Source organism: Solea solea, chromosome 6, assembly GCF_958295425.1.
Source record: "Solea solea chromosome 6, fSolSol10.1, whole genome shotgun sequence".
Taxonomy (NCBI): domain Eukaryota; kingdom Metazoa; phylum Chordata; class Actinopteri; order Pleuronectiformes; family Soleidae; genus Solea; species Solea solea.
The window spans coordinates 9,451,832-9,476,660 of NC_081139.1; the positions used below are offsets into that span (position 1 = coordinate 9,451,832).

General features: G+C 40.5%; 1 protein-coding gene across 1 annotated transcript; it reads right to left on the reverse strand.

The window, feature by feature from the left end:
* Window positions 1–453: 453 nt before the first annotated feature.
* On the reverse strand, window positions 454–24,453 carry il17rd (interleukin 17 receptor D). The gene is made up of 16 exons (XM_058632213.1): window positions 24,291–24,453; window positions 12,921–12,975; window positions 10,397–10,519; window positions 8,260–8,378; window positions 7,349–7,469; window positions 7,026–7,070; window positions 6,641–6,792; window positions 6,213–6,278; window positions 6,012–6,066; window positions 5,812–5,922; window positions 5,248–5,432; window positions 5,012–5,127; window positions 4,610–4,867; window positions 3,645–4,184; window positions 3,187–3,455; window positions 454–2,380 (listed from the first exon to the last, which is right to left on the reverse strand). The coding sequence occupies exons 1-16, from the start codon at window positions 24,408–24,410 to the stop codon at window positions 2,262–2,264; spliced, it is 2,454 nt and encodes an 817-aa protein (XP_058488196.1). The 5' UTR covers window positions 24,411–24,453; the 3' UTR covers window positions 454–2,261.
* Between the last annotated feature and the right edge of the window lie 376 nt (window positions 24,454–24,829).

Here is a 24,829-nt window from a genome sequence, read left to right on the forward strand (position 1 = left end):
AGACTGTAAATTTGACATGGTTCACTAACCATTTCCTTCCTACTACAAGCTTTATGATGATACAAATTTGATGGACCGATGAGAAGTGTGATTTTATTTTGAAGGCCCTGAGCTGGCTGACTTTGTGCCCAGCTGTGAGTTTTAGAGGAGAATGTTGTTGTAAGTATTGATGCTTCAAAGCTCTCACACTGAAGAGCTGTCTGCTCGTTTTTATGTCACTAAAGACTGTGTGTGAGCCTTATTGTGAGAACCTAAGAACTTGTTTCATCAGTTTGACCAAAATTACAAAATACTTCTTTATACTTCCCTGTTTGTGATTTAATTGTACTGCAGTATTTATACATCGAGTTACATGGTTAACCATGTCTCTGTCGCAAGCGCTTTCACTCATTCAGTCATACATTTAATGCAATAACTGTATGTCATTTTAATAATAAACTGTTATCACTGAACAAAATGGTAAAAGGAATGTTTTATTAGATGTTCTTATTTATTTCCTACATTAAAGGTACTATAAAACAGTACATTTCATAACAAAAAATAGGAAAATAACAGTCTAACTATACAAATATTAAAAAGAGAACAGACATTTCCAATAAAAAAAATACAAATATAATATTTACATGTTGTAAATGCTGAATAGTCCCTTCTAATACACTCGGAGCAGAAGCCATCGCTGTGATTTTGGAAGCAGCCCACAGAACAAATATAACTGCAGCTGCTAAACATGAAAGAATCAATAACTCAAGAGTTAATGGGATCAGTAACACATAGAAATCCAATGCCAGCATGACAATAAACACATATGAAAGTATATTAAACTATAAATGCAACAGTAATGGTCACTTCTTGGCAAATATTTTAAAATCTGTAACAATAAGCTTTACAATGCAACCACGGTATTCAACATGTCGTCGTTTTAATGCGGCTTCACCAACCAAATGATTTTGTGTTGCATAGTCTAGAAGTAAAAAGCAGAGAAAATAAAATTCAAACTGTCAATTCAACATGAATTTCACACAGCTCTTCCACTATATTAAGTCACATTAGCAGGTTTTTTAGTAAAGTTCTGATAGTAATTCAACAGTTTTTTTGTTTTTTTTTTAACATTTACCAGACAGTCACACATCTGCTTAGTGAATTGTTAATTGGCAGAGCTGACCAGTTTACTTGCTTCTTCAATTAGTCATAGTTGAAATCATTTTTAAATTAAGGTATGCCTTTTCAACAAATTGCAGACTGCTAACTAAAATATTCCTCCTCAAATAAAAAGGCACATATGTGAAAAGGGCACTTTTTAAAGGACGGGATTCACTGACGAAGACATGGTTTTCCCTACAATATTGAGAATGATCACACGACAGTCAAATTTTGCCATTCCAGTTCTGAATTATTCACGTGTCGAAGGCGCTGTTAATCCTGCGACCTTTGTCAAAGACGTTGGTGGAGACCACAATCTCGGAAGCTGCTTTGATCCTGTTGGATGTTGTCAAGTTGGAACATGTCACCAAGTTTGTGTCGTTGCGCTTCTGCATCAAAAAGTGCCTGAACAGTGTATCAGCATCATATTTTGGTACCAGACATCAACTCACGGGTCAGTTGTCATTGAGTCAATCAACCGAGACGCCGCGCTGAGTCAGTCTTTGGTCTGAACTGCTCTGCCCACATCTGGACACACAGTCCTTTAAACATCCTAAAGGCAGAGTGACCAGAAGTAACTCCATCACCATGGATGAGTGTTCCAGCACTCAGTGGTCACAATTGTTATCATAATTATCTATATTCTTTGACAATCAGCGGTTACTATGGTTAATAGGACAATTGTCCAAGAATGTACAGGGGACCACAGTTACTCTGGACTTGTGTTCTGTGTCAGCAGTACATAGTGCTTTGTGGCTGGGGACTCGAATAGGGCTCTAGAATGCAGTGGTTAACATAGTTACCAAGGACTAGGGTTCAAAAACTTACCAGTTACCATAGTAACAAGGCACTGGTCTTCAAGTTACCAGAGAGTGGAACTATTGTAGTGGTCAGTTTTTTAAAAAATGTTCTCTAACTCAGTGCAAACTCACAGACCCGCACTTAAGAACTAGTAATTTACAAAATTACACACTCAAATGCCTTTTTCCTTGTTCCAGTTTTGCTTCCATGATGTTTGGATGACAACCCTTCTGAGAAAGAACTTAAGTCCAAGAACATTTTAGACCCAGTGATGACGTCCACAAGACTGCTTCTCTTCTGATTGGCTAGAGGCCCCTCCCCTACAACGAAGCCACGGTAGCGATTCCATCATTGTGCTCCAGGTGGTGGTGCAGCTCTGCTTTACACACTGTGGCAGTGCTGCAGCGGAGAGACGCAACAACAGACGGCTCCTCGTCACCTGGAAGACAAACGGACATAGACTCAACAACCTGTTCTTTCCGTTTAAAGCCACAGTGCGTGACCTTTAAATAAATAGACAAACGTCTGTTGCATTCAAAAGCAGTTCACACAATACTGAAAAAGATAATCAGCACCGCATGACTCTCTCTCTGAGCATTTTGACTAGATAAACACTTCCAACAGAGGACAGAAAGTTACACACTGCTGCTTTAAGTCACCTGTTTTTGCCTTTAATCAACAGTCATTTTGGGAAAGAAGAAGAATTTTCCACTTGCCATGAAAACGAAAATTTACCACAAAATATCAGGGTATAATGACGTCATTTAAAATCTTAAACAACATGTAGAGAGCATCAAGGTTATTATAATAAACAAAATCTAACGAAATAATTTAACTAAAATTGAAAAAAAACGTTTTCGTTAACTGAAATCTAAATATAAACCTAGTTTAAAAAAACAATAACTAACTGAAACTGTTTATAGAACCAAGTGAAACTAAATAAAATTGTTGGGAAAATGTGCGTCTTTGTAAATTAATTTCATACATAATTCTTTTGGGTTCATATGAAGTGTATTTTTTTTTTCTAACACTAAAACTAATTAAGACTAAAGTAAATAAAAAAAACAATACTACTACTTAACTCATAAAAACTAGCAAACCTGCTCTAAAAATGAATTAAAACTAACTAATTTTGAAAACAAAGAGTCAAAACGAAAAAAACTAAAACTAAAACTAACGAAATCCAAAGCTATTATAACCTTGGTGAGTATCTAAAACGTTGCGCGTGCCAACAGCCAGCCTTACCTAAGCCTGATGAAGACGATTCGCTGTCAGCCACAGAGGAGGAGTCAGCCTGGTCATGTGACAGACCCTCCATGAGGGGAATGGAAAGCTCTGATGAAGGGACAGATGAATCGTAGATGCCTGAATCACGAGGAGGAGGGTTCTCTAGAGGGGTGGGGCAGCTCTCCTCTGCATGGACAGAACAAACCCCATCAGTGAGGATGGAGGGAGCAGTGGAGGAGGAGGAGGACGACTCGTCCGATGATACAACAGACACTCCAGAAGTAGACCTGAAGAAAAGGAAAAACAGAAGAGCACTTAAGCCATATGAAATGCTGTCCTTCAGTCAGGGGATTTGCTGAAAACGTTTTATCGATCGAGTTTCCCTTGAGAAAAGGAAAACTTACTTTTAAAGACTCAAATATATTCCAAAAATAAAAGAAAACTTAACATTTAAGTGGTATTAGTCCTTGCATTACCTTGAAGTATGTCCCAGCAACGACATGGAGCAATGTGGCAAGACTGGGCTGGGACACAGACCAGGAATGGGACCAGGGCCAGGACTGGGACTGGGACTAGGCCTCGAGCCAGGGGCCAGTAGGAGCAGGTTCCTTCTTGGGAGTCCGTTCCCATCCTCCAGTGATGGTATCCTCACTGGCACTTCATTCAGCACCAATCCAGAGTCAACCCTCTGCTCAGGCTGCAGTGATGAGGAGCAGCTGGGAAGCTTTGGAGAGGGACTGGGAGCCGGGACAGTGGGTAGAGAAGAATGATTTGAAGGGATGCCAGAGGACGCTGAAGAACCTCCTGCAGGAGCCAGCTGCTTCTCGAACCAGTCAGGGTTCTGGCTGATGTGTTGGTGCATGTTGCAGATGGAAACGTAGAGCGAGCGTCCAGACTTACTCCTGAAGTAGTTTCTCCTGGAGATGTTGAGAGGCTGGTGCTCACGGTCAGCCAAACTGGACTGACCGGAGTGGAGTCGACTGAAGAGCTGAGGCAGGTGGTCCATCAACTTGAACCTAAACAAGCAACAGGAAGTGAACATCAATGCAACGGACATGATGACAATTGTATCTATTTATTTATATATTATTGATGCCAGAAAACATATTTTCAAATGTGCTGGTTTAATCTGAATCCTTTAAAAGGAACAAACCTTAATTTAAACATAAATAAGTCAAAATAACTGAAACTCAAATTATTAGACTGAAATCATTTACATAAAATATTTTATGTATAAGCCTGAATAATGTCAGAAATCTGTTGCTCCAACCTGAAAATTAAGAAGATACAACATTTATATCTGAGATCATCTCATTCAATTCTCCTCTACTTTTTTGATTTTTCCACTGCTTCTTATTTTAACATTTACAGTTTTTCATCGACTCTTGACACACATATTGCAGGCGCAGCAGTTATTGTAATGAAGGTGTTTGTTATTTACCTGGGAGCCAGACTCAACATGGTGGGGATGTCATTTTCTGTTGAATAGTCAAAGTAAACGCTCATGTAGCGGTTCAGCTCTGGGTCGCTGCCCCCTTCGCTCTGCTTCGCTAGCCGCAGCTTTTCAGCGATCATGGCCACACCCACTGTAAACAGGTCACCGCTAGATCCATTAGCAGAAGAGCTGCTGCTGCTGCTGCTGTTGCTGCAGCGACTGACTGGCGTCTTCCCTCTGCGACTCTTCCTCTCCACGTAGTAGCTGCAAAAGGAAAACAGAACCAGTTTAAAATACAACAGAAACAAAACAATATAAAGAAATAAACTTAAACGGTTTAAGGCATATCAGCAGTCATCTTGACAGAGACACAGTGGATAGTGTAGTGAAGGCAGTGCACTGTAGTACCGTAGGCCTTTGGAGCAGACGGTGATGATGAAGTCGGATTCATCCAGCTGTCTGCTCAGCCATGACATCTGACCCTCTTTGCAGATCTCCAGATGTTCCCACAGGTCCAGCACAACCTGAACAGACACGAATGGAGACTTGACAACCACACTTAACTCGAGACTAATAACTTTGGACATTTTTTTTTCCCACCACACATGCATTATCTGTTGATTTGTGTCATCTGTCTGTCTCACCTCACAGTTGCAGAAGTCCTGCAGAAAGTATGCAAAGCTCTGTATGACATTGGTGTGTTTAGGACAGTCCCTGCTGGAGTAACAAATGAAGACTCTGGGACGAGGCCATGGGCGTTCTGCGTTCAACGCTGCGCTTTGATTGGATGACTCACTGCTCTCCTCATCCAGCTGGCTATAGATGTTTTCTATCCACAGAGAAAATAAAAAATGACGAGAAGTGTGAGTATCAAATCTCAAATAATGGAACATCAGTCCTGGGTAAAAAAAAACCCATGACATTAACGTACATTAAGCGACATCTTTAAGAGACTTAAAGTCAAAGAAATTCAATTTACTATTGTGTGAAAAAGCAAGAGAAAGAAATCCTCACAATAGATTTTACTGCAACCAGTAAAACTTTGCCATTACATTAAAACAGCCTCAATTAAGTATTTTTATTAATAAAATAAAAAAAGAGGTACATTTCTTATTGGCCAACAGATCTACATTAAATAGTGCATGATAAGGTTTTCATCCATCCCTCGAAGTGTACAGAGATTCTTAGACCAGCGTCACTGCTCTCACCTTGTTGTTTCTTTCGACACATGACAGTGAAGAGAGTGGCGAAAGCAGACATGATGACCAGCGGCACTGTGATAGCCATGGCACGGATAGGCCCCGCCCACGGGGAGTGGACTGAAGGATGAATCAAATGCATCCAGCATGAGTCAAAACAATAAAAGATAATTGAAATTGCAGTATAACACTGTGTATGTGTGTATCACCTTGGCTGACATGGTACTGGATCTGCCTCCGGGTTGTGTTACCGTCATCTCTCAACTAACACACAGAAGAAAAAGAGAAATCAAGCTTTTTCGGATGTTTTTCTGTCTATAGTATAAAATAAGGGGGGAGAATTCAGTGAAAACCACTTTAATAAGCTCTAATTGTGATAAGCCAGCGATGTCTGTGCTGTGTTTACTCACCTCGACAGTGTATGTTCCTGGAGTGACGTCCTGCAGGATGCAAGTAGTTCTGGGCTGGTTCATGTCCTACACACAATAAAACTTATGATGAAGACAATAACAAACTCAGCTGAAAACGGTGCATCTTCATGAGAGGGGACTTCTTCTGAGTGTGATGTTGAGTCAACACGTCAAGACTACAATGATGCACCAGGAAAACACTGCTGTGAACATTTAACCATTGTAACACGTGGTAGGATTATTGAATGCATAAAGAAAACTATCTGAAGTTACACTTAGTTTTCATGCCTTAACTCTTAACGTGTTTGACAACAAAAAAAAGCAGTGACACCAAAAACAAAAAAAAAAATGAAGGGGGTGACACCAAATCCTAATTCTGGCAGTTCCACATTTGAGACATCATACTACAAACAGAAATTTGGCCTTACTGGTTTGCAGCGCTGCAGTTTGAAAGGTCCGTCATGCCTCAGTTTGTAATAGAGGTAGTAGAAGCGAAAGCCAAAAGAGGGCGGAGCCTGATCAAACGCCACATGGAGGTTCGGACCCAGCTGGGATACGTTGAGGGTCTTTGGCTTCCAGACTACACAGATAAACAGAATTCGTAACTGAACCTCCACACGCCACAGGGACATGTAGTGTTTGTACTGATCTGATGTCAAATACTATTCATATGAATGAAGAACTATATAATATACAACTTAACAGACCCTTACAGTATGTAATGGCATCCTCCACAGAGAAAATGTGTCAACTCATTGGCTAAAAATGAATATGTGAAAGCTCTGATTGTGTTGACAATAAAGAAGAACTTACATGGTTTGCAAACCAAGTTGTCTGATCCGAGGAGGACTTCACATGCTGTAATACACAAACACTTAATTAGTATTTTTAATTGCTTCATATACAAAATCAGGTTTGTCTTGACTTTGTTTAGCCCAGCTATTTCCATATTGTTTCTTTAATCTATTCACCCTCAAGCTAACTTAATGAACAAAAAGATCAAGGCAGACATTAAGCCAAAAATAACAAAAGGCAGATGTGATCTGATGGACCCTAATTATAACCCATAATTGATTTATACATCAATTAATTATAAATAATAAGTCTTGTATAGTTAAGGACAATACTGGACTCACAGTTGGTCCGGAGAAACGATGGAGGGAAGAAACTCTCGTTCATCAGAGTAGGGAAAGGAACAACACGGACCATGTAGTCGGTGTCAAAGGTCAAGCCACTGAATGGCTGACTGCTGAGCCTCTGTGTGAGAAAAGTGACAAGAAATCCTTAGACACCTATAGTAAACTAGAGAATGCACACAGTTGGGCGTAAGTCTCCAACAAGGCCGCTCTGTTTCCCACAACATTGTCATCAGGCAACTTTTGTCAGATTGGTTAATATTTAAAGTCTAGGAAGTTACATCTGTAGTGTGCAACATTCTAATGGAATCTAATCTAATGTAAACTTTCTGTTTCTCAGTATAGCGGTGTGTAGATCTCCTGATGCCCAGAGACATTCTTGTGCTGCATAGGGAATGAAGAAAATACAGTGTAGTAATGATAATAATAATATTAATAACAATAATAATAACAACAACAACAACAGGCACAATGCTGCCCAGGTTGAAGGTTTCAAAAACCTATTGGCTATATTTACTCTCCACAGACAATGCATGTTAGTCAGGATCATTGTAATGTCATTGTTTTCAGGAGCAGTTTGAATTTCAACCTTCAAGCCGACACCAACAAACATATGTGGCCACTAAAAAGGTTTAGTGGCCACATATGTTTAAAAGACTTAGATTTACATTTTTTCTCAAGTCTGCCTCATAATAATGTTCAGATGTTTGTCAAAGGACTGTCTTTGTCCTGGCAGTTATTATGAAGGTTTAATACTAAACAGACAGTTTTAGTGAGGAAGGGACCTCCTCAGGAAGTGATTGATTACAGCAACACATACCTCTACTCACCATATAGTGTCAATGTGTGTGTGTGTGTGTGTGTGTGTGGTTTTGTGAGGTCAATGTGATGCTACATTAGTGACATCATACCGTGTTCTTGTAGGTGAAGTTGAGCTGCCGTGGATCTTTGAGGATGAGATGCTGACACTGTTTCCCCTCTGGATTCTTGTCTTCCAGATAAACTCTGAAGCCTTTAATATGTTCAATCCCTGCGGAGATAGAACGTTAGAATGTTCAGCTTCACCGTCCTCCAACAACCATCCACCTCACCTTCATTTATCTCGATCATTTATTATACCGTTACTCATCCTTCCTCTAATTACCAAACGACTCACAGAGCTAATTTTTTCCTTTCCGCGTTTTACTGTTTGTCTCTCACCTGCATGTGTTGCATATAGTCCCTCCCCTCTTTTCTCCTCCTGTCCTCTGCTTTCTTATATCCCTCTGCTCTCCTTGCTCCATTTACTGGTATTCTCAATCTTTGTCATTTCATTTTCCTCTTTTCTTTACCACTCTCCTCACTTAATCTCCTCTTGTTGCTCCTCATCGTTCTTTCTCCATTTTCTCAACTTCTTTCTTTGTCCCGTGCCTTTCATGCTTATTTAATCTCTTCTTTGTCCCTCCTATGATTTGGTTATTTCTAATTTCCTATTTTCCATTCCTGTATCTTTTATTTTTTCCTTTACACCCTCTCCCAACACACTCACACGCGCGCACACACACACACACACACACACACACACTCTTTTGTTTGGCTGTATCTCCTGCTGTCCACTATTTGTTTTCTCTACTCTTTGTCCTCCCACTGTGCTCTTTAAAGAAATGTGACTTGTAATTACAACTACACATTTGCATTCACAGGACATGTTTTTCCTATTAGGAGTGGAGAGAGAGAGAGAGAGAGAGAGAGATGTTAAGGAATCTGCCTCAAGACATAAAAACCTGTTCTGCTGCTCTCTCGCTCTCTCGCTCTATAGTTGGCGACAAACACGGATGTTATTCCTTCTTTAAGCCACTGCAGGGTTTGTGTTCAGTTTTCATTTTTGTTTTGAGTCATAAAGTCAATGGTTAAAGGCCGCAGTGAGTCACCACTTTGGTACAAAACACAAAGAGGGTTTGCAAACATTTATTTACATTTACATTTATCAGACAAATCACCAAAGAAAAGCACTTCTAATTTAGTATGACACATGAAGGATGCTATAACAAATTTGATAAGAAACAGGTTCTCATTTGCTGTCCTACATACTGATGTTATTTCTGTTTATGTGATGTTATGATGTTATGTTAACATTAACTAAAGCTTAAACAACCAAAGCTTCATTAACCATATCCATTTCACTGCATCTGTATGATTATTAGAGGTCGATGGATATAGGTTTTCCATTTCCCATTTCCAATATGTTTAGGATACATCTTTCAAAAGCAGTGCAGCAGATGTCTAATACATGATGCCTATATTTTTTGGCTGATATGATTGACCGTTTTTTTAAATATATTTTCCTCCATCTGATAAAACATAACAGTTTAATCATAACAGATTACATACATTAAAAATGAGGTACAATAATACGCAAAACAACTTAACTTAAATAAATCCTACACCAAAATGACAGAGAAAAGGGACTGCATGAGTGAGTGTGTTGAGATTTTCTCTTTTCTCTTGGTCTCACGTGTGAAAGAGGTTTTTAAATCTTTTTAGTGAGATTCTTTTTTTCTCTGATGCTGTTTCACATGAAACATCGAACATTTCTGGACAGAAGATTTCTGTCAAAGAAAACAACAGGAGGCTTTGTTACACACTGTGTGTGTGTGTGAGAGAGACAGAGAGAGAGAGAGAGAGAGAGAGAGAGAGAGAGAGAGAGAGAGAGAGAGAGAGAGAGAGAGAGAGAGAGAGAGAGAGAGGGAGAGACACACACACACACACACACAGAGGTTCACCTTACACTGTGCACATACACCAACACACATTCCTTCACGGTCAAATCGTGGTATTGTAGTGCGAGATGTGATCCTCTCTCTCTCTGGTTGATCAAAGAGACACAAATGCACGCGCGCACACACACACACACACACACACACACACACACACACACACACACGGCTGGCTAATCTTACAGTTTTGAACATTTTGAAGTTTTACTCTCCTGTTCTTCCTCCCTCACTGTCCCCCTCTCCTCTCTGAAGAATCTTATGAACAGACAGACAGGTGAACACAGAACGTTACCTAATGGACTTGCAGACCAGTGAACCACCACGGCGGCCTGATCCTCACAGGCCAGGTGAGTGAAGGAGACATTGGCAACTTCATGGATCACATGTTTCCCCAATGGATAGTTCAATGAACAGTCTGCAGGACAACACACAAGGAAAAAAAGAGAGAAATTAAAGCTTTGAGTCCGTAATTTGTTACTGGTCAATTTTTTTTTTTTTCATTTATTTGTCGAAAACCCTCTTCATGTCCACACTTTAGGAAGCTGTATTGGGAAAATCCAGCTTGGTGTGAGTCTAGAAGAGGTTGCAACAGCAGATTACACTGTAAGCGATACAATGCAGCCCCTCCAGACACACATCAAAAATGTAACTACTGAGACTAACTTAATAACTACTTAACTTATGAAACAATACTTTTATCACTAATCAAATGCAAATATAAATCTTTGACCTGTCATTCATAGCGTTAATTATCATAACTGTCACTCATTCAGTCACCATTGTTCTCTGCTCAATGTTGTTATCTTGTAAGAGACGGAAGACAGACGGCCTGAAGATGAAGAGCAGGAGGATGAGGATGAGGAGGAGGAGCACCCAGCCATGAACCGAGAGGGATCTTGGAGAAAAGATGGACTTAGGAGGTGGAAAGGAAAGGGGGCGTGAGCTCAGACACGACTGACTGCTCCTCTTTCCTCTTGCCAGCCACCGTTTGTTGAAGGGGGCGGAAGTAAGGAAGAGAGGGAGTAAGATGGGACCAAGGAGAGGAGCATAAAAAAAGATGGAGGTGACTGAGAGAGGGTTAGGAGGGCATGGGATATGCAAGGTCATTGCTCAGCTTCTTCTCGCCTTGTCATCTTCTTCAAAGCGGGGTCATGTTCAGAGCTCAAGGAGAAGGTCACAGCTGATCGCTCCTCTTCCTCCACCATAAAGCTCCTCTTTAGGATGTAAGGAGGAGGGAAAGGTCACAAATTGTTACTCCTATTCCTCCTTAATTCCCTTCTCTTTGTCCTCAGACCTTCTTATATTACAAAGTAGAAGAGGAAGAGTAGAGTAAAAGAGGAATATAAGGGGCAAAGGATAAGGTCACTGCTGGATGAAGAGCAGAACCTTAGTTTTTGCTTTCTGACGATAGCAAATAATATGAAATCAACATCATTTTATCTAATAGCCAACTGTTTTCTGAGACATACTCATGAGCCTCAGCAAATGAATAAAAATCCTAAAAAAAATTCTGAACACATGTTCTACAGAACTGCATTTGTTGGGAGGACTACTTTCAGGGGTGGATTGATACAGAGCTAACATGAATTTCCAGGTTCTGATCCAGAAATAAAAACAGAGCCCACTGCCATTTGTAACAACACCTGTGATTAAACATCCAGCATCAGAACTGACTTTTAATATTTGCTTTAGTCCCCCATTGTCCAACAGCTGGGGTTCACAGGAAAGGAAGCAGTGAGGTGTGTCGCACACATCCCCACACACACACACACACACAATGAGCAGATTCTGATTGTCATGCTAAAACACCATCAAGCTTAACTTTGGCAAACTGTGAGGGCTTTCGACACGTTTATTCCATCAGTTCTTTAACAGGACGCATCATCGTTTCAGTCACGTGACCTTCTGACCTGTGACCTCCACGTTCTTAGTGACAAAATATGTATAACGGTCAGATTAAATGAAAATAAATTACTTTTGTAGGAAAAGGGGGAGCTGTGGCTGAACGCTTACTTTACTGTGAGACTGTGAGTCTGCTAACACTGAGAAGCAGTGATAAAATGAAGTATTAAAAGGGAGCAACTTGACATTTTGAGCCATTTTTTTCATTTCCTTGACAAGACAAACAAACTCTCCCTCATGTCTGCATGAATAAATAAGGTTTAGTTCAACACAAAGACTAGATTTTTTTTTACATTTCTTTATATTATTATTCTCAAAGAAAACAAAATGCCTGAAGACTCTTGAAAAGACGTATGTAATCGACTCAGTCTTCAAGAAGTTGTAACGGACATATCTGACATTCATAGACAAAACAAATAAATTGAAAATACACTAACAAAGAAATCTGAACGAGCTTCTCGCTCATGGTCACGGACAAAGGCAGGAGGGAGGCAGGGATTGGCCACGGCTCAAGAACTTGAATTTACAGAGAAAGAACAATGAAAAGAAAGACAGGCAGAGGAAGACGGTGGAGGAGGAGGAGGGTCATGGGGTTAGAGATACGGGGCAACAAGGCGTGTGGGGACATAAAGGAAAATAAAAATCGGTCCGATTTTGTGACTGATTTTTACCTCTCAAGAAAACCTCAACTTTCAGTGGCACGCGAATATCTTCAAAAAAGTCAGCGAGCAAACTGTTAAGATATAAATGTGGGCAGACTGGCATCACAATGCCTGTACTCAAGAGATACATCAATGATTTCCAGTTTTCCTGTGATGATTGGAATAGGAACCACCATCTGAGCACCGATGAGGACGACGTGGTTCAAACACCTGCAGATCCAAGGTAACACACAGAGATACGCGGATACTCACTGTCAGCTCTGAGGGTGACGGGAAACCTGCTACTGCCATCTGCACCAGACTGCACCTGAAGGAGAAGACATGAGAAAGATACATCATTAATTATTATACGGAAACTTTTTGAGCGGCCTTTCGTCATGACTCTGTGACCACCGTGGTAAGCAGCTTAGCTCGGGGTACAATAGTTTCACCGATTTAATTTAGTGCGGCTACTTTACGAACCATTTCATTATCAAATAATCTGCTGCTTATTTTCTCATTCAACTTTGTCTATAAAACACGAGTGAGTATTTCTAATCACCAGTTACATGGTGATGACATTGCCACAAGCATAGTGGCTAAAACACGATGGGTCGAGTTAGAAGTGCTGACCAGGTGGCTTCTTGTCCAAAGATTTTGTCCCTCACTTACAGGTCCTGCACAAAGCAAAGCAAATAACTTTTCTTTTTGCAGCAGAGATGGACAATCCAATCACACCAGCTCTCCCCAGGTGTTCATCTACTCATGCATCTACAGAAGATCAAACAGATCTGTGTATGGACACTGAAGAAGCAGAGTAAGGGGTGTGGCCACTTTCACGTTCACACAGCAAATGTGTTCCTGACTGGATCTCAAGACACCCTGAGGACATATTTGGATGTGTGCAGAGCAGATCTGTACTCATGACCCGCCCACCTGTGATTGGATTACTCTGAATTGATGTTAAAACCAGGTCTGAACAGAGTCTTTGATATAATGAGACACCAGGCTCCAGCGGGTTGTGTCAGAAGAAAGATATCCTCCCAAGCTCCTCCCTGCAGCTCTATTTAATACAAAGGACAGCAGATATAGTATAACATGAAAAGTGAGATAAGCTGAGGTGTGAACACCGCTTCCCATGAGAGCTGCACTTACCCATAATACCCCTTGCCGTATCTACCCTATCTGCACAGTGACACAGTCCTCGGTCAGAGCTGGTATTAAAATCCATCCTGAGTGACAATCGGAAATGGATAGAGCTACATAAAGGTTGTTGTCTGTATATAAAAACTGAGCGCGAACTTCTGGTTGCAAAACAAACTTCTGTTGTAAAGTATTATGTCAATTTCTTTGAAACCAGAAAATCTCCTGTAACCAGGCACTGACTGGACGATACAAGCTGTCAAACATGCTGTTTACACATCTATTATCTTTTACATGGGAGCAATATTTATAAAAATGACATTGTGTTCTATTGAAGATGTGAAACTAGCTGTTGGTGATGTTGTAAATAATGCAAGTTGCAGCCACCAGAGTTGCAAAAATCTTCCATCCTACTTCTTAGGCTTCACTTTTTAACCCGCAAAGCTACTTCCATTTTTATACACAATCAATGTTGCAGGTATGAAGGTACCCAGTGCATTCTGCTGATCACCAAAACCAGACTTGGGGGTGGTTTTCAGACACATGTGGCCACATTCCTCTCCATGTGTGACTGCAATGTGTCCTAGGGACACATTAAAGAGCACCTCCTCTGCTTATTTTAGCATTTCTGAGGGCCCATATTTTGATTTACTCATAGTCACTCCTACAGTGATAACACTGATTACCTCATACTGTTATTCTTCAGGTTAAAAGAATATTTCATTCTCCAGCAGCATGAGTTGTGTGTTGATTGTCGAAAACACTGATACACATACACACAAACACACCTATACAATCACTGGCAGAAGTTATGGTCTGAGCGCTGATAATCCGTCCTAAACGTGTCCACAGATCTGAGCACAGAAAATTTTTGTTAATATTGGTCAAACTGTTGTAAAATTGTGTATTCGAATTAAGGACGAGGATGCCAGATACGACCATATGTGATCACAGGAGGCGCATTTATGACGTATGTGACATATGAACAGTCTTATTAGGAGCTGTCCACATGTGATCAGATCACTGAGGACTAAAGTTAGGAGAGGAGAGAACTTTTACAGGTTTGACCTTGTTTTTATGTTGCCCTGCTGTGCAACACACACACACACACACACACACACACACACACACACACACACACACACACACACACACACACACACACACACACACACACACACACACACACACACACACACACACACACACACACACACACACACACACACACACACTACAGTTGTACAGCAGTTTTATAGAAAACACTCATAAACATAATGCATTCCCTAACCCCACTGGCCAAAATTTCCTCACTAGTTTAAAATGTCTCCACAAAGATAGTTTTGCATCAAAATTTGTCCTTGCATACTTTTTTTCCCCTTTTATTTCCTTAATTTTAACAGCCTAAACAACCTAACCCTATATATAACCATAACTAGTTGATGCCATAAACTTAACCAGTAGTTCGGAAATGAGATTCTGCCTCATTAGGACCAGGTTTGGGTCTCCATGAGGACCATTGGTCCTTACAAGGTCAGTGTTTATATCATAAAAGGCCAAGGAGGCAGCAAAATACAAGTACACATGATGCACACACACAGGCTTGTTAACAAAGGTGTCAGACTGTGGTCACACACACACACACACACACACACACACCTGAAATCAATCAGACAGACCCCCTACTGTGTGTGTGCGTGTATGTGTTACAGAAGGTGTGCCATACTTGTTAGCAGCCAATGTACCTCAGCAATCCGTCCACACACATGTTTGTACTTACATACTTGTGAAGACTCTCATTCACATAATGCATTCCCTGGCCCTTAGAACACGCATTAGCATAGATCATAAAGGAGAACTAACAGCATCAAAGAGGCCTTTGAAGAAGTCACTATAGGATAAAGGTTCTAAATAAAAACAGTCCAGAAACACTCACATGGGGCCATCCTATCCTACCTTGTTCGATATATACACCGGTATATGTATATATTTTGCCTTCATTTTGTTTGGACCACTAACCTTTGACCTACAGAGGTTTACATGCTACTGCACCCACACATGTCCTGCTGGCACCATGAAATGGGAGGCTAATTAAAATCAAGGGAAGCTTTTCACTGACAAGCACAAAAAGGCACAGACTTCCTGACGGGTTGCAATGGGAAAGTGCTCTGCCCCTCCCCCAGAAAGGCTGGTTCTGGTTAGGGCTGAACAATTGATCATTTTCAAATAAATAAATGCAATTGGCGATATCACACTATTGGGGCTTTTCCATCATTCAGTTCTCCTTGACACTGGGTACCACAGAGGATACAAGAGTGGTGATTGCCAAGACTAAGACAGCGTTAGAAGCATGGATGGTGAGACTCGAGTGGAGGGTCAAGCAGCAGGTGGAGTGGCCATAGTGCGGAGTTTAACAAGGAGATGCACGTATTATCTCCCTGGAAAGATGACTCTGGTTACTCTGGGCAAATCTGACAATGTGTGAATCACAGGATCAAAATATAGATACCTCCAAACCCTAAAGTTACAGCAACAATGTGTCTCTCCACTTGTAAAGGCAGGGACTATATGGATTCACTATTTGGAGGCATGTCAGTGTATTAGAATAAATATGGTGATGAACTGCACAGTGTAAATAACAACAAAACTAGGTAAGCAAACATGTAGCTGCACCTTTCCCCCTTGAGAATAGGACATGCATTGTTTAAACATGCAATCATCCAGTCATTGCCCAGTTTGAAAGAGGGACTGCTACAAAGATATGGGAGTTTAAGCAAGGTTACATTATGACTGTAACTGCATGATGTGTTTCCTGCTTTCGATATGTATGTACAAATTTGTATTTGTGATACTAAACCTGAACCAACCCTAGTTAAAAAGCAAATGTCTGCTTATTTTGGTGTAAAAAAAGGTTTATGTGAGAGCGTTAAACTGATACAGCACAGCAAACTCCTTTTATGACTACTTCATTAGCTCCGACCGTCCAAAATCTCACACTAAATTCTTCTACCACTACATTGTGCAGGTGACTGACAGTGAGGCAAACCTATACTTTACAACAAACCATTTTTTTTTTTTAAACAGAAAAAAGAGAGTTATACTTTTCTTCCTTCCTGTTGCCAGCTGTTTCTCACAAGTTGTAATCATTATAGTCACTACAAACATGCACCGACACACCCGGAGGCCTGAGCCAACTGAGTCACATCAGAAAAGACAGTTTGTTAATAGTAATTAAAAAATAGAACAACTAAAGGGCAGCTGTTGGAGAACCTACACAGTCAGCAGACATGCCGTCTGTTTGGGAAGGTAGATGAACCATGCTTCAATTCACTTTTTGATATCAACAACAAAGAGCAGAGGCACACTACAAATATACAAACACTAAAACTCAAAACCAGTAAAAAAAAGAGCAGAATTCCCCTCTGGAATCCCCACACACACATACACATGATCAGTTCCTGTGGTAATTAGGCAGCCTCAGTTAGCTGAACATCAACAGTAATTAATCACAGCACTGGAGGAAATCACAGGAAAGAGGGAGGGAGCAGAGGAAGCAAGGACGAATAGAAGAACGTCAGAAAGGGAGGACTGAGAGAAAAGGAGGACTTAGAAGGGGGAGTGAAGGATGATGGGGATGTAATCACAAGGCCTGCAGGGAAGGAAGAAAGGAAGGAGGCAAGAAGAGAATGAAGAATCTGATTAAACAGGAACTCCTTCAATTACAGCTTTCAAGGTTCATGTAGCAGATTTCTATTCTCCCTCATTTTGTTTGGGGCCTGCAGACCAGTTCCAGATGTGGGACAGAGAACATGGGACACACGCACAGTTGACCTTTGATCAACACACTCTTATGAGCCTAAGTACAAACAGCTAGAAAAGTTCTCTCTGGATAAGTGGGATCAGAGCTGTGCTATTCCGCTTAAATTGCTCCAAAATAAACAATTACCAAATGTCAATATCCAAACATTCATAGATAGTAACACATTTACCTAAAGAGATAGTTCAGATACTGTAGTTTGTAAAAGTTAAGCAACAAATTGACATTTTTAAAACTTAAACGATTCTGCATCCAGACGAGCATTTCACCTCATGCATGTGCCAGTGAAAACAAGAGGCAGGTTTTCTTTTCTCTGCAGTTCTACTTACTGACAAGAAATTTGTGGACGGAAGGCATAAACACGGTGGATGCAATGTGTTTTAAATGGAAAATGCTGCTGTATCCTAGTAAAAAATGCAGTCGCAGACAGTTGATTCCCTCAGTTTCACACTGCGAAAAGCCTTAAATAAGATGTTTTATTCCACAACTCGTCGACTGACAAGCCCCACGAGTTACAAAGCTTCTTCAATAGCACAGTAAATGGCACCTGCTGAGGAATGAATGTTGTCAAAGAGAACTCAAAAAGTTATCATGAAAACATAGAGTCACGCTAACTCTGTGCGGTTGTGTGTGAAGTTGATGAGAGTCTTTTTCTAACTAAGGCCTCGGGGCAAAACTCTGCCCTGTTCCTCTTAATGTCTTCCTGTCTCTTACAAACACGCACACATGCCTCCAAACACTACCATATGGCACAACATGGCTGCAATGAAATATCTACAGAATGTGTATATTTTACTCTGTTAACTTGGGAGCACAGCACCAGGTCGCACTGGATCTTGTTGTGTTGCTGCAGGTCTCTGGTCTGTATGCAAAACATGGTCTTAAAGACTCAAGTGATGCTGTACTGTACTGTACTGACATTCCACTTCCCTTGTTAGTTTTAAAAAACAAACAAACGAACCTGCGATCGTTAACTAGTCGACTTTGATCAAAACATTTCGGTCAATAAGAAGTGCACAACGTGACAAAACACAAACAAGCACTCTCACTAACAGTGTTGCCTGGCAACATCCACGACAACATCTGCACAAAAACAAGAAAAACCAGATAAACAATCGTGTCTTTATGATGATTTACATATACGGCGGTTGACTCGCCGTTAATAGCAGTTTGGTACCAAATTAAACCAGTGTGAGCTGCAATAAAATTAGCTGAAAGGTTTGTAGTAGCGCAGACTTTTCAGTGTTTCTTTCCACCAACATGGAGACATTGCCTGTCAAGACACGGACATCTGAATTACCTCCATTTTTTTCCCCCACTCTACTGCATTTATTTCTGATCTAAAGTAAGTCACATGAAGGCAACATGAGACCAAACTGTGTTTTAAATCCAGTTTTTAGCCAAATATGCAGTCCCTGCATCTGAAATATTGAACTGAATGACTGTAGACAGAAAGTCTGTACAGAATACGGTGAGCTTCCTCCTGTGTTCGGCTGATCTATAAATCACCAAAGACGTTCACTGATGGTAAAAACAGATCAAGTAAAAGACACAGAGAGCTGAAGAGCGGTTCAGCATGTGAGCCCGAGCACACCTCACTCCAACAACGGATATGAGATTTCCAGTGTCTCCACCAGTCATTCACAATTACTCTCTTGACATTCCCGCTCATTCTGACTTCCTCCAAGACTGATTTTCAGCCAACACATTTCAATAGCAGCAAGTAAACCATAAAATAAAATGTGTTATTTTGTCATTCCTGCTCTTTTCCACTTGTAAGACACTTTATTTCTTTTCAAATCTGATCACGTCTGTGTAAACATGCTCCAGTTTTGTTCATCATGCTGTCAAGCACCTCAAGTGATCAGATCTAACCACATGGATTTTCCCCTCCTCCGGTTTGATTTGATTTGTTGATTCATTTACAAAATAAAAATACACATCAGCTCTTTAGCTCCAGAGAAAAACATTCAGTAAGAACAAAAGCTGGAAAAAGTGAGGTAACACAATGCAAACTGAGAAAATCTGTGTGTGTGTGTTTGGGAGCAGCCAACCAGAGATTTCCCACCGCAGGAACAAAACCTGCAGCTTCCTCCTCCTGCATGACTGCTCCTCAATGACCCCCCTACTACCACTCTTCTTCATCACAACTCCTCCTCCTCATCCAGGAGGAGCTATTCCACTCCTACTGTGGCACTTTTTCCTCCTAACCCTTCTTATTAGACTGTAGTACATATGCCAGGTCTGTGCCTGGTGCTGAAAAGCTACTACAGAAATACACCAACATGCATGCACATGCCATGTATAATTAAAAAAATAAAAAATAAAGCTTTATTTGAAATTTGAAGTATACATTTGAGGTCTACAATCTAGGACTGCAACAATTATTCAATGAATCTATTATTTTTTTGGTGTTTTTTTTCCAATAATTAAAAATAATATCTGAATTTTCAGCTTCTTAAATGTGAATATCTTCTAGTTTCTTCAAATCATAAAAACCTTATTAATTTTGGTTTGTGGACGAAACAAAACATGTAAGAACATGATTAATTCCAGGTTTGGTAAACACTGATAAAAAAATTTCAACATTTTCTGACCAAAGAATAGTGAATGGTGAATGGTTTGTATTTAAATAGCGCTTTTCTAGTCTTGATGACCACTCAAAGCTGCTTTCCACTCCAGTTCTGCCGTAACGCAAAGAGACCAAACAATCTCTTAACACAAGACAATGACAAAGATAGTGACAGCAAGAGCAGGAGAAAGGTGGGGCACTGACATTATCATTTTCCCAGAGTAAAAGCAAAAATAAAGTGCTGTACTGGCTCCATATGTAAACTCAAGAGTCTGTCTGATTTATCAAGCATTAGAAGAAAGCACAAATCTCTCATCCAACTACATGTACGGGTCTGAAATACAAAAAACAAAACAAAACATAAAAGCATAAGTGAATGCGGGTAACTGCGTCACCATTTTCAAAGGTTTGTGTTTCTGTCTGTCCAGACTGATACACAGCTGAAATATGACCAGCAGGGTTCTTTGTTTAAGGGGCTTCCCCAGAAATCCCCAGAGCAGTGTGGACGCCTAACTTCATGTAGCAGAAGCATTGTCATAGTGAGGATGTAGCAGAAGCAACTCAGCAAAAATACAGGTAGATTTGCTCCGAGACACGAGTCCTCACACCTGTGATGGTACTTACTTCAGTGTCGCATATACTATCAACACAATCAGAGGATTTCAGGCATTTCGTTTTCAATAATCTACAAACAAGCCACCTTCCAAAGCCTGACGGGGAGTTTTCAGTGAGATATCATCTACACCTGTCCAAACATCCTTTGATGAATTAAAACATCAGGCTAGAAGAAGGCACCTTACATCTTCATTTTGGTACTGCGGGAATTATTTGGCATATTTTTGAGCCAAAGTTTCACTCTTTTAAAGCCTCAGGGGATGAAGATGAAGAAATATTTCCTGGATATATTTCATGTAAGAGGTGAAGGTCAGGCATCGATTCTTCAGTCACCAGGAAGAACACACGTGTTTCACATCGGGACACCCACCCGGCCGTGACGCCCTCTGAGGCTCCCTGATGCCAAAAACACACTGGAGCCCTCCATCGTGATGGGATGTGACATAGTCACAGAGAGAGAGAGTGAGGAACCCTGTGTTAAAGTATGAGAGAGAAAGAAGGATGAGGAATACTGAAGAGAACAGAGAGAGAGGGGGAAGCTGAATAATTTCCTGGTGCGTCTTCCTCCACTGAGACAGATGTGATGACTTCAGCAGATGTGTTTGACCAGAGAGAATGAAATGGTTTATAATATCCTTAAGCATCAACCTGAAACATCCGGTAAAAAAAAAGACTTGTTTCCAAAACACCAAGAAACATGATTATTTGTCCATGTAGGACACTTGAAGGGGAATTTCACTGATTCTACACATTACAGTCTGCTAAAAAGTCTGGGGAAGGACAAGTGCATGTGTTGAAAACAAAGAGTTGAATAAAGTCTTTTGTGGTTCCAGAGGGAGCTGTATGAAGTCTGACAAAGCGATCAAGTGATTTGATTTAGAACCGGGCCTGTCTGAAGACTAGAAGTTCGAAAATGAAAGATCTGAGGGTGTGGAGTCCGGCCTTATCCACACGGACACAGAATTTACCCCTAAGCGATCGTTTTCTTTTTCATTCTTTAAAACGTTTTCCAGAAACACAAGAAGAAATGTCTTTATTTTCCACTAAACCCCCAAAATGAATCTAAATGCTGACATGCCAGGCCCAGGAGCAAGCGCATTACTTTTAAAACTTTATTTGAACAAGTATACATTACCATGTACACAATCACAGAAACAGAATGAACCAAAGCAAACTCCAAACACAAGAAGATGCTGAGGGTATCCACCATCTATGAGGTGGGGCTATCACATTATAGTTTCCCCAAAGTCACACATTGGTTGTAGACACAAAAACATCTCAAAATAAAGGATCCCTACAAACATTAATGCTAACAGCTATGCTGCGGGCCAGAAGATGAAAAATGTTTCCAACAATGGCACATCTCTGTCAGAGAGTTGTCGAAGAACCTGACTCTTACATTCCCACTGATGCCGATCAGAACCAAAGCCAAACAGTGAAAAAAAAACTGGTGAAAAAACAGTGGGAATGGGGTCTTTCTTTCACACACACAGAACTCTAATAACTTCACACCTGTAGAATAGCAGGCCCTCACACCCCCATCAAGCAGCCTTTGATGTGTGTGTTTCTGAAAAGAGAAGGGAAGTAGAGAGAGAGGAGGGGGGGAGGTGTGTGTGTGTGTATGTGTGTGGTGGTGGGGGGTGTAAGAGGGGAGGGAGGGAAGGAAGGAATGTTTCTTCAAAGTAAACAGTGTGAAGCTTCCTGTAGAAAACACTTCAAAGCCACCGAGAGGAAACTGGGATAACACACACACACACACACACACACACACACACACAAGAGCGACTCAAAGGCAGGTAGGAGTCATCAATCAACGCAGGAAAATTAAAACCTGCAGAATGTGTGCGCTTTCACACATACAATCACTCGTCCACTCAGATTCTTCTGCTTACCATATTAAAGACAAGGAAAGGGAAGCCATATCACAAAATTAATACACACATATGACTGCACATGCATACTTAAAATTGAATTCAATTACAGACTAATTGTGTTTATTGCGATTAACTGACGATTATGACTAGCACTTCATAGTTTGGCTTACTTGAAGCTCTTTCTTACTTCTAGCTCTTATTAGTACCCAAATGTTTAAATGCACTTATTGTAAGTCGATTTGGATAAAAGCGTCTGCTAAATGACATGTAATGTAATGTAATGTAATGTAACTGCCAAGCCACTTAAAAACAATGACAAAGACACAAGACTTAAACTTACTTGGGTATTTGTACTATTGGACATTTGCAGACAAAGTCTCAAAGATGAAGATGACATGACTGTTTACTGTTCGGAAGACTTTACATGTGACAAGTGGCTCATAACGAGCAATTACCAATATTCACGTTGAGGCTGAGATGCAGAGATGTGACACTATTCAAAAACTTCAATCATTTAAAAAGCAAAATAAAAAAAATACTACTTTCAAATGTTATTTGGTTTTCTGACCCACACATCTAAAATATAAGCCCACATAGGTGGATATTGGGTCATCTATTTACAAAAATGATTTAAAAAAAGCAATTGTGTATTCATGTCAAAATGTTTGAAATGAGAGAAATAAAATGAAGTCTGGAGGTGTCACAGACCAAAAGGTTCCTTTGGTCAGAGACAAAGGTGTTGTGAAGTCTGTGGGTCACTTCACATATTCTGGTTTTCCCATCGAGCGTTTTAATCAAACACACATATCCACAATAGCAAGATGTCAGCTTTTCAACATATTATATATATATATATATATATATATATATATATATATATATATATATATATATATATATATATACATATATATATCCCATGAAATCCTGTAATTCAGCATCAAGCAGCAACTACAGGCTTTTACACTTACATGTGAACTAGTAAGGTCTCGAATTATACCTTTTTGTTACCTAAACCAAGCAATCTTAAACCGGCCTCGTCATTTTTTTAAGGTTAAATTAATACAAATCTACACATGGCCGAAAACAAAATAACATTCACATTTTCATTAAGTTTACAACATTCACTTGCCGTCGTCTCTGATTAAGTCAACGACGGTGTGCAAGTTATAAAAGGTGTTTTTATTGGGCTTAATTCCTGGATAACATATTGTATTGTGCCAAACTGAGTAGGGGAACTTGGTCTCATCAGTACATATGCACAGGTGTCTTTCTAACAGTTTTTATGCAAAACGGGTGATATTTAAATTGGCTCTTTTTATCATGGAGTTTGGTCTGTACATGAAAGTGAGCTTCAGCTCCGCACAGACAGGTAAGCAAGGTAGCGTGAGTGGCGCTACACACTGCGGACGACAACAAGACGAGACACGGGAGTGACTTCAAACACCAGCTCATTTAAGCTGCCTCTGTGATAAAACCAGAACAAGTCACAGAAACGCAATAAACCGAGCTAACGACCATAAAACCAGACTTGATCTGGGGACTTGAGGTGACGCGGGGGCAGCAGTTTTCGACCAATATCGTTATCAACGCAGTCAAAAGTCAAACTTTGAGTTCCCTACCTTAAAACCACATCGCTCCTGGTTTGATCTTTTGCTGCCTGAAGTGGGAGATCCACAAGAGGAAGATAAAACCAGAAACAACCCGGAGAGAGATATGAAGAAACTCCGAGGGGCCGCCATTCCTCCCTCAACTCTGAGCAACTCTGAGAGAGTGAGGAGAGACAGAGAGGAGAGGAACGGAGGAGGAGGAGGAGGAGGTGGTGCATGTGTGTGTGTTACACAGTCACATTATGGGGACTTGTCTTCCTTATGGGGACAAAAATCAAGTCCCCATAACGTAAATTACTACATTTTAAGGCGAAGACTAGTTAGGGTGAGGTTAAGGTTCGGGTCAGGGTTAGAATTAGGATTAAGCCTGTAATTATGGTTAAGGTTAGAGTAAGTCACCAGGAAACGATGGAATTCAATGCAATGTCCTCTGAAGTCATGGAAACCAGTGTGTGTGTGTGTTGCCTCTTTAGGACCGTTTCTGGCATAAACACTGTTCTTGTCAAGACCAGTAGTCCTCATGGAGACAAAAAGCTGGTCCTGCTGAGGCG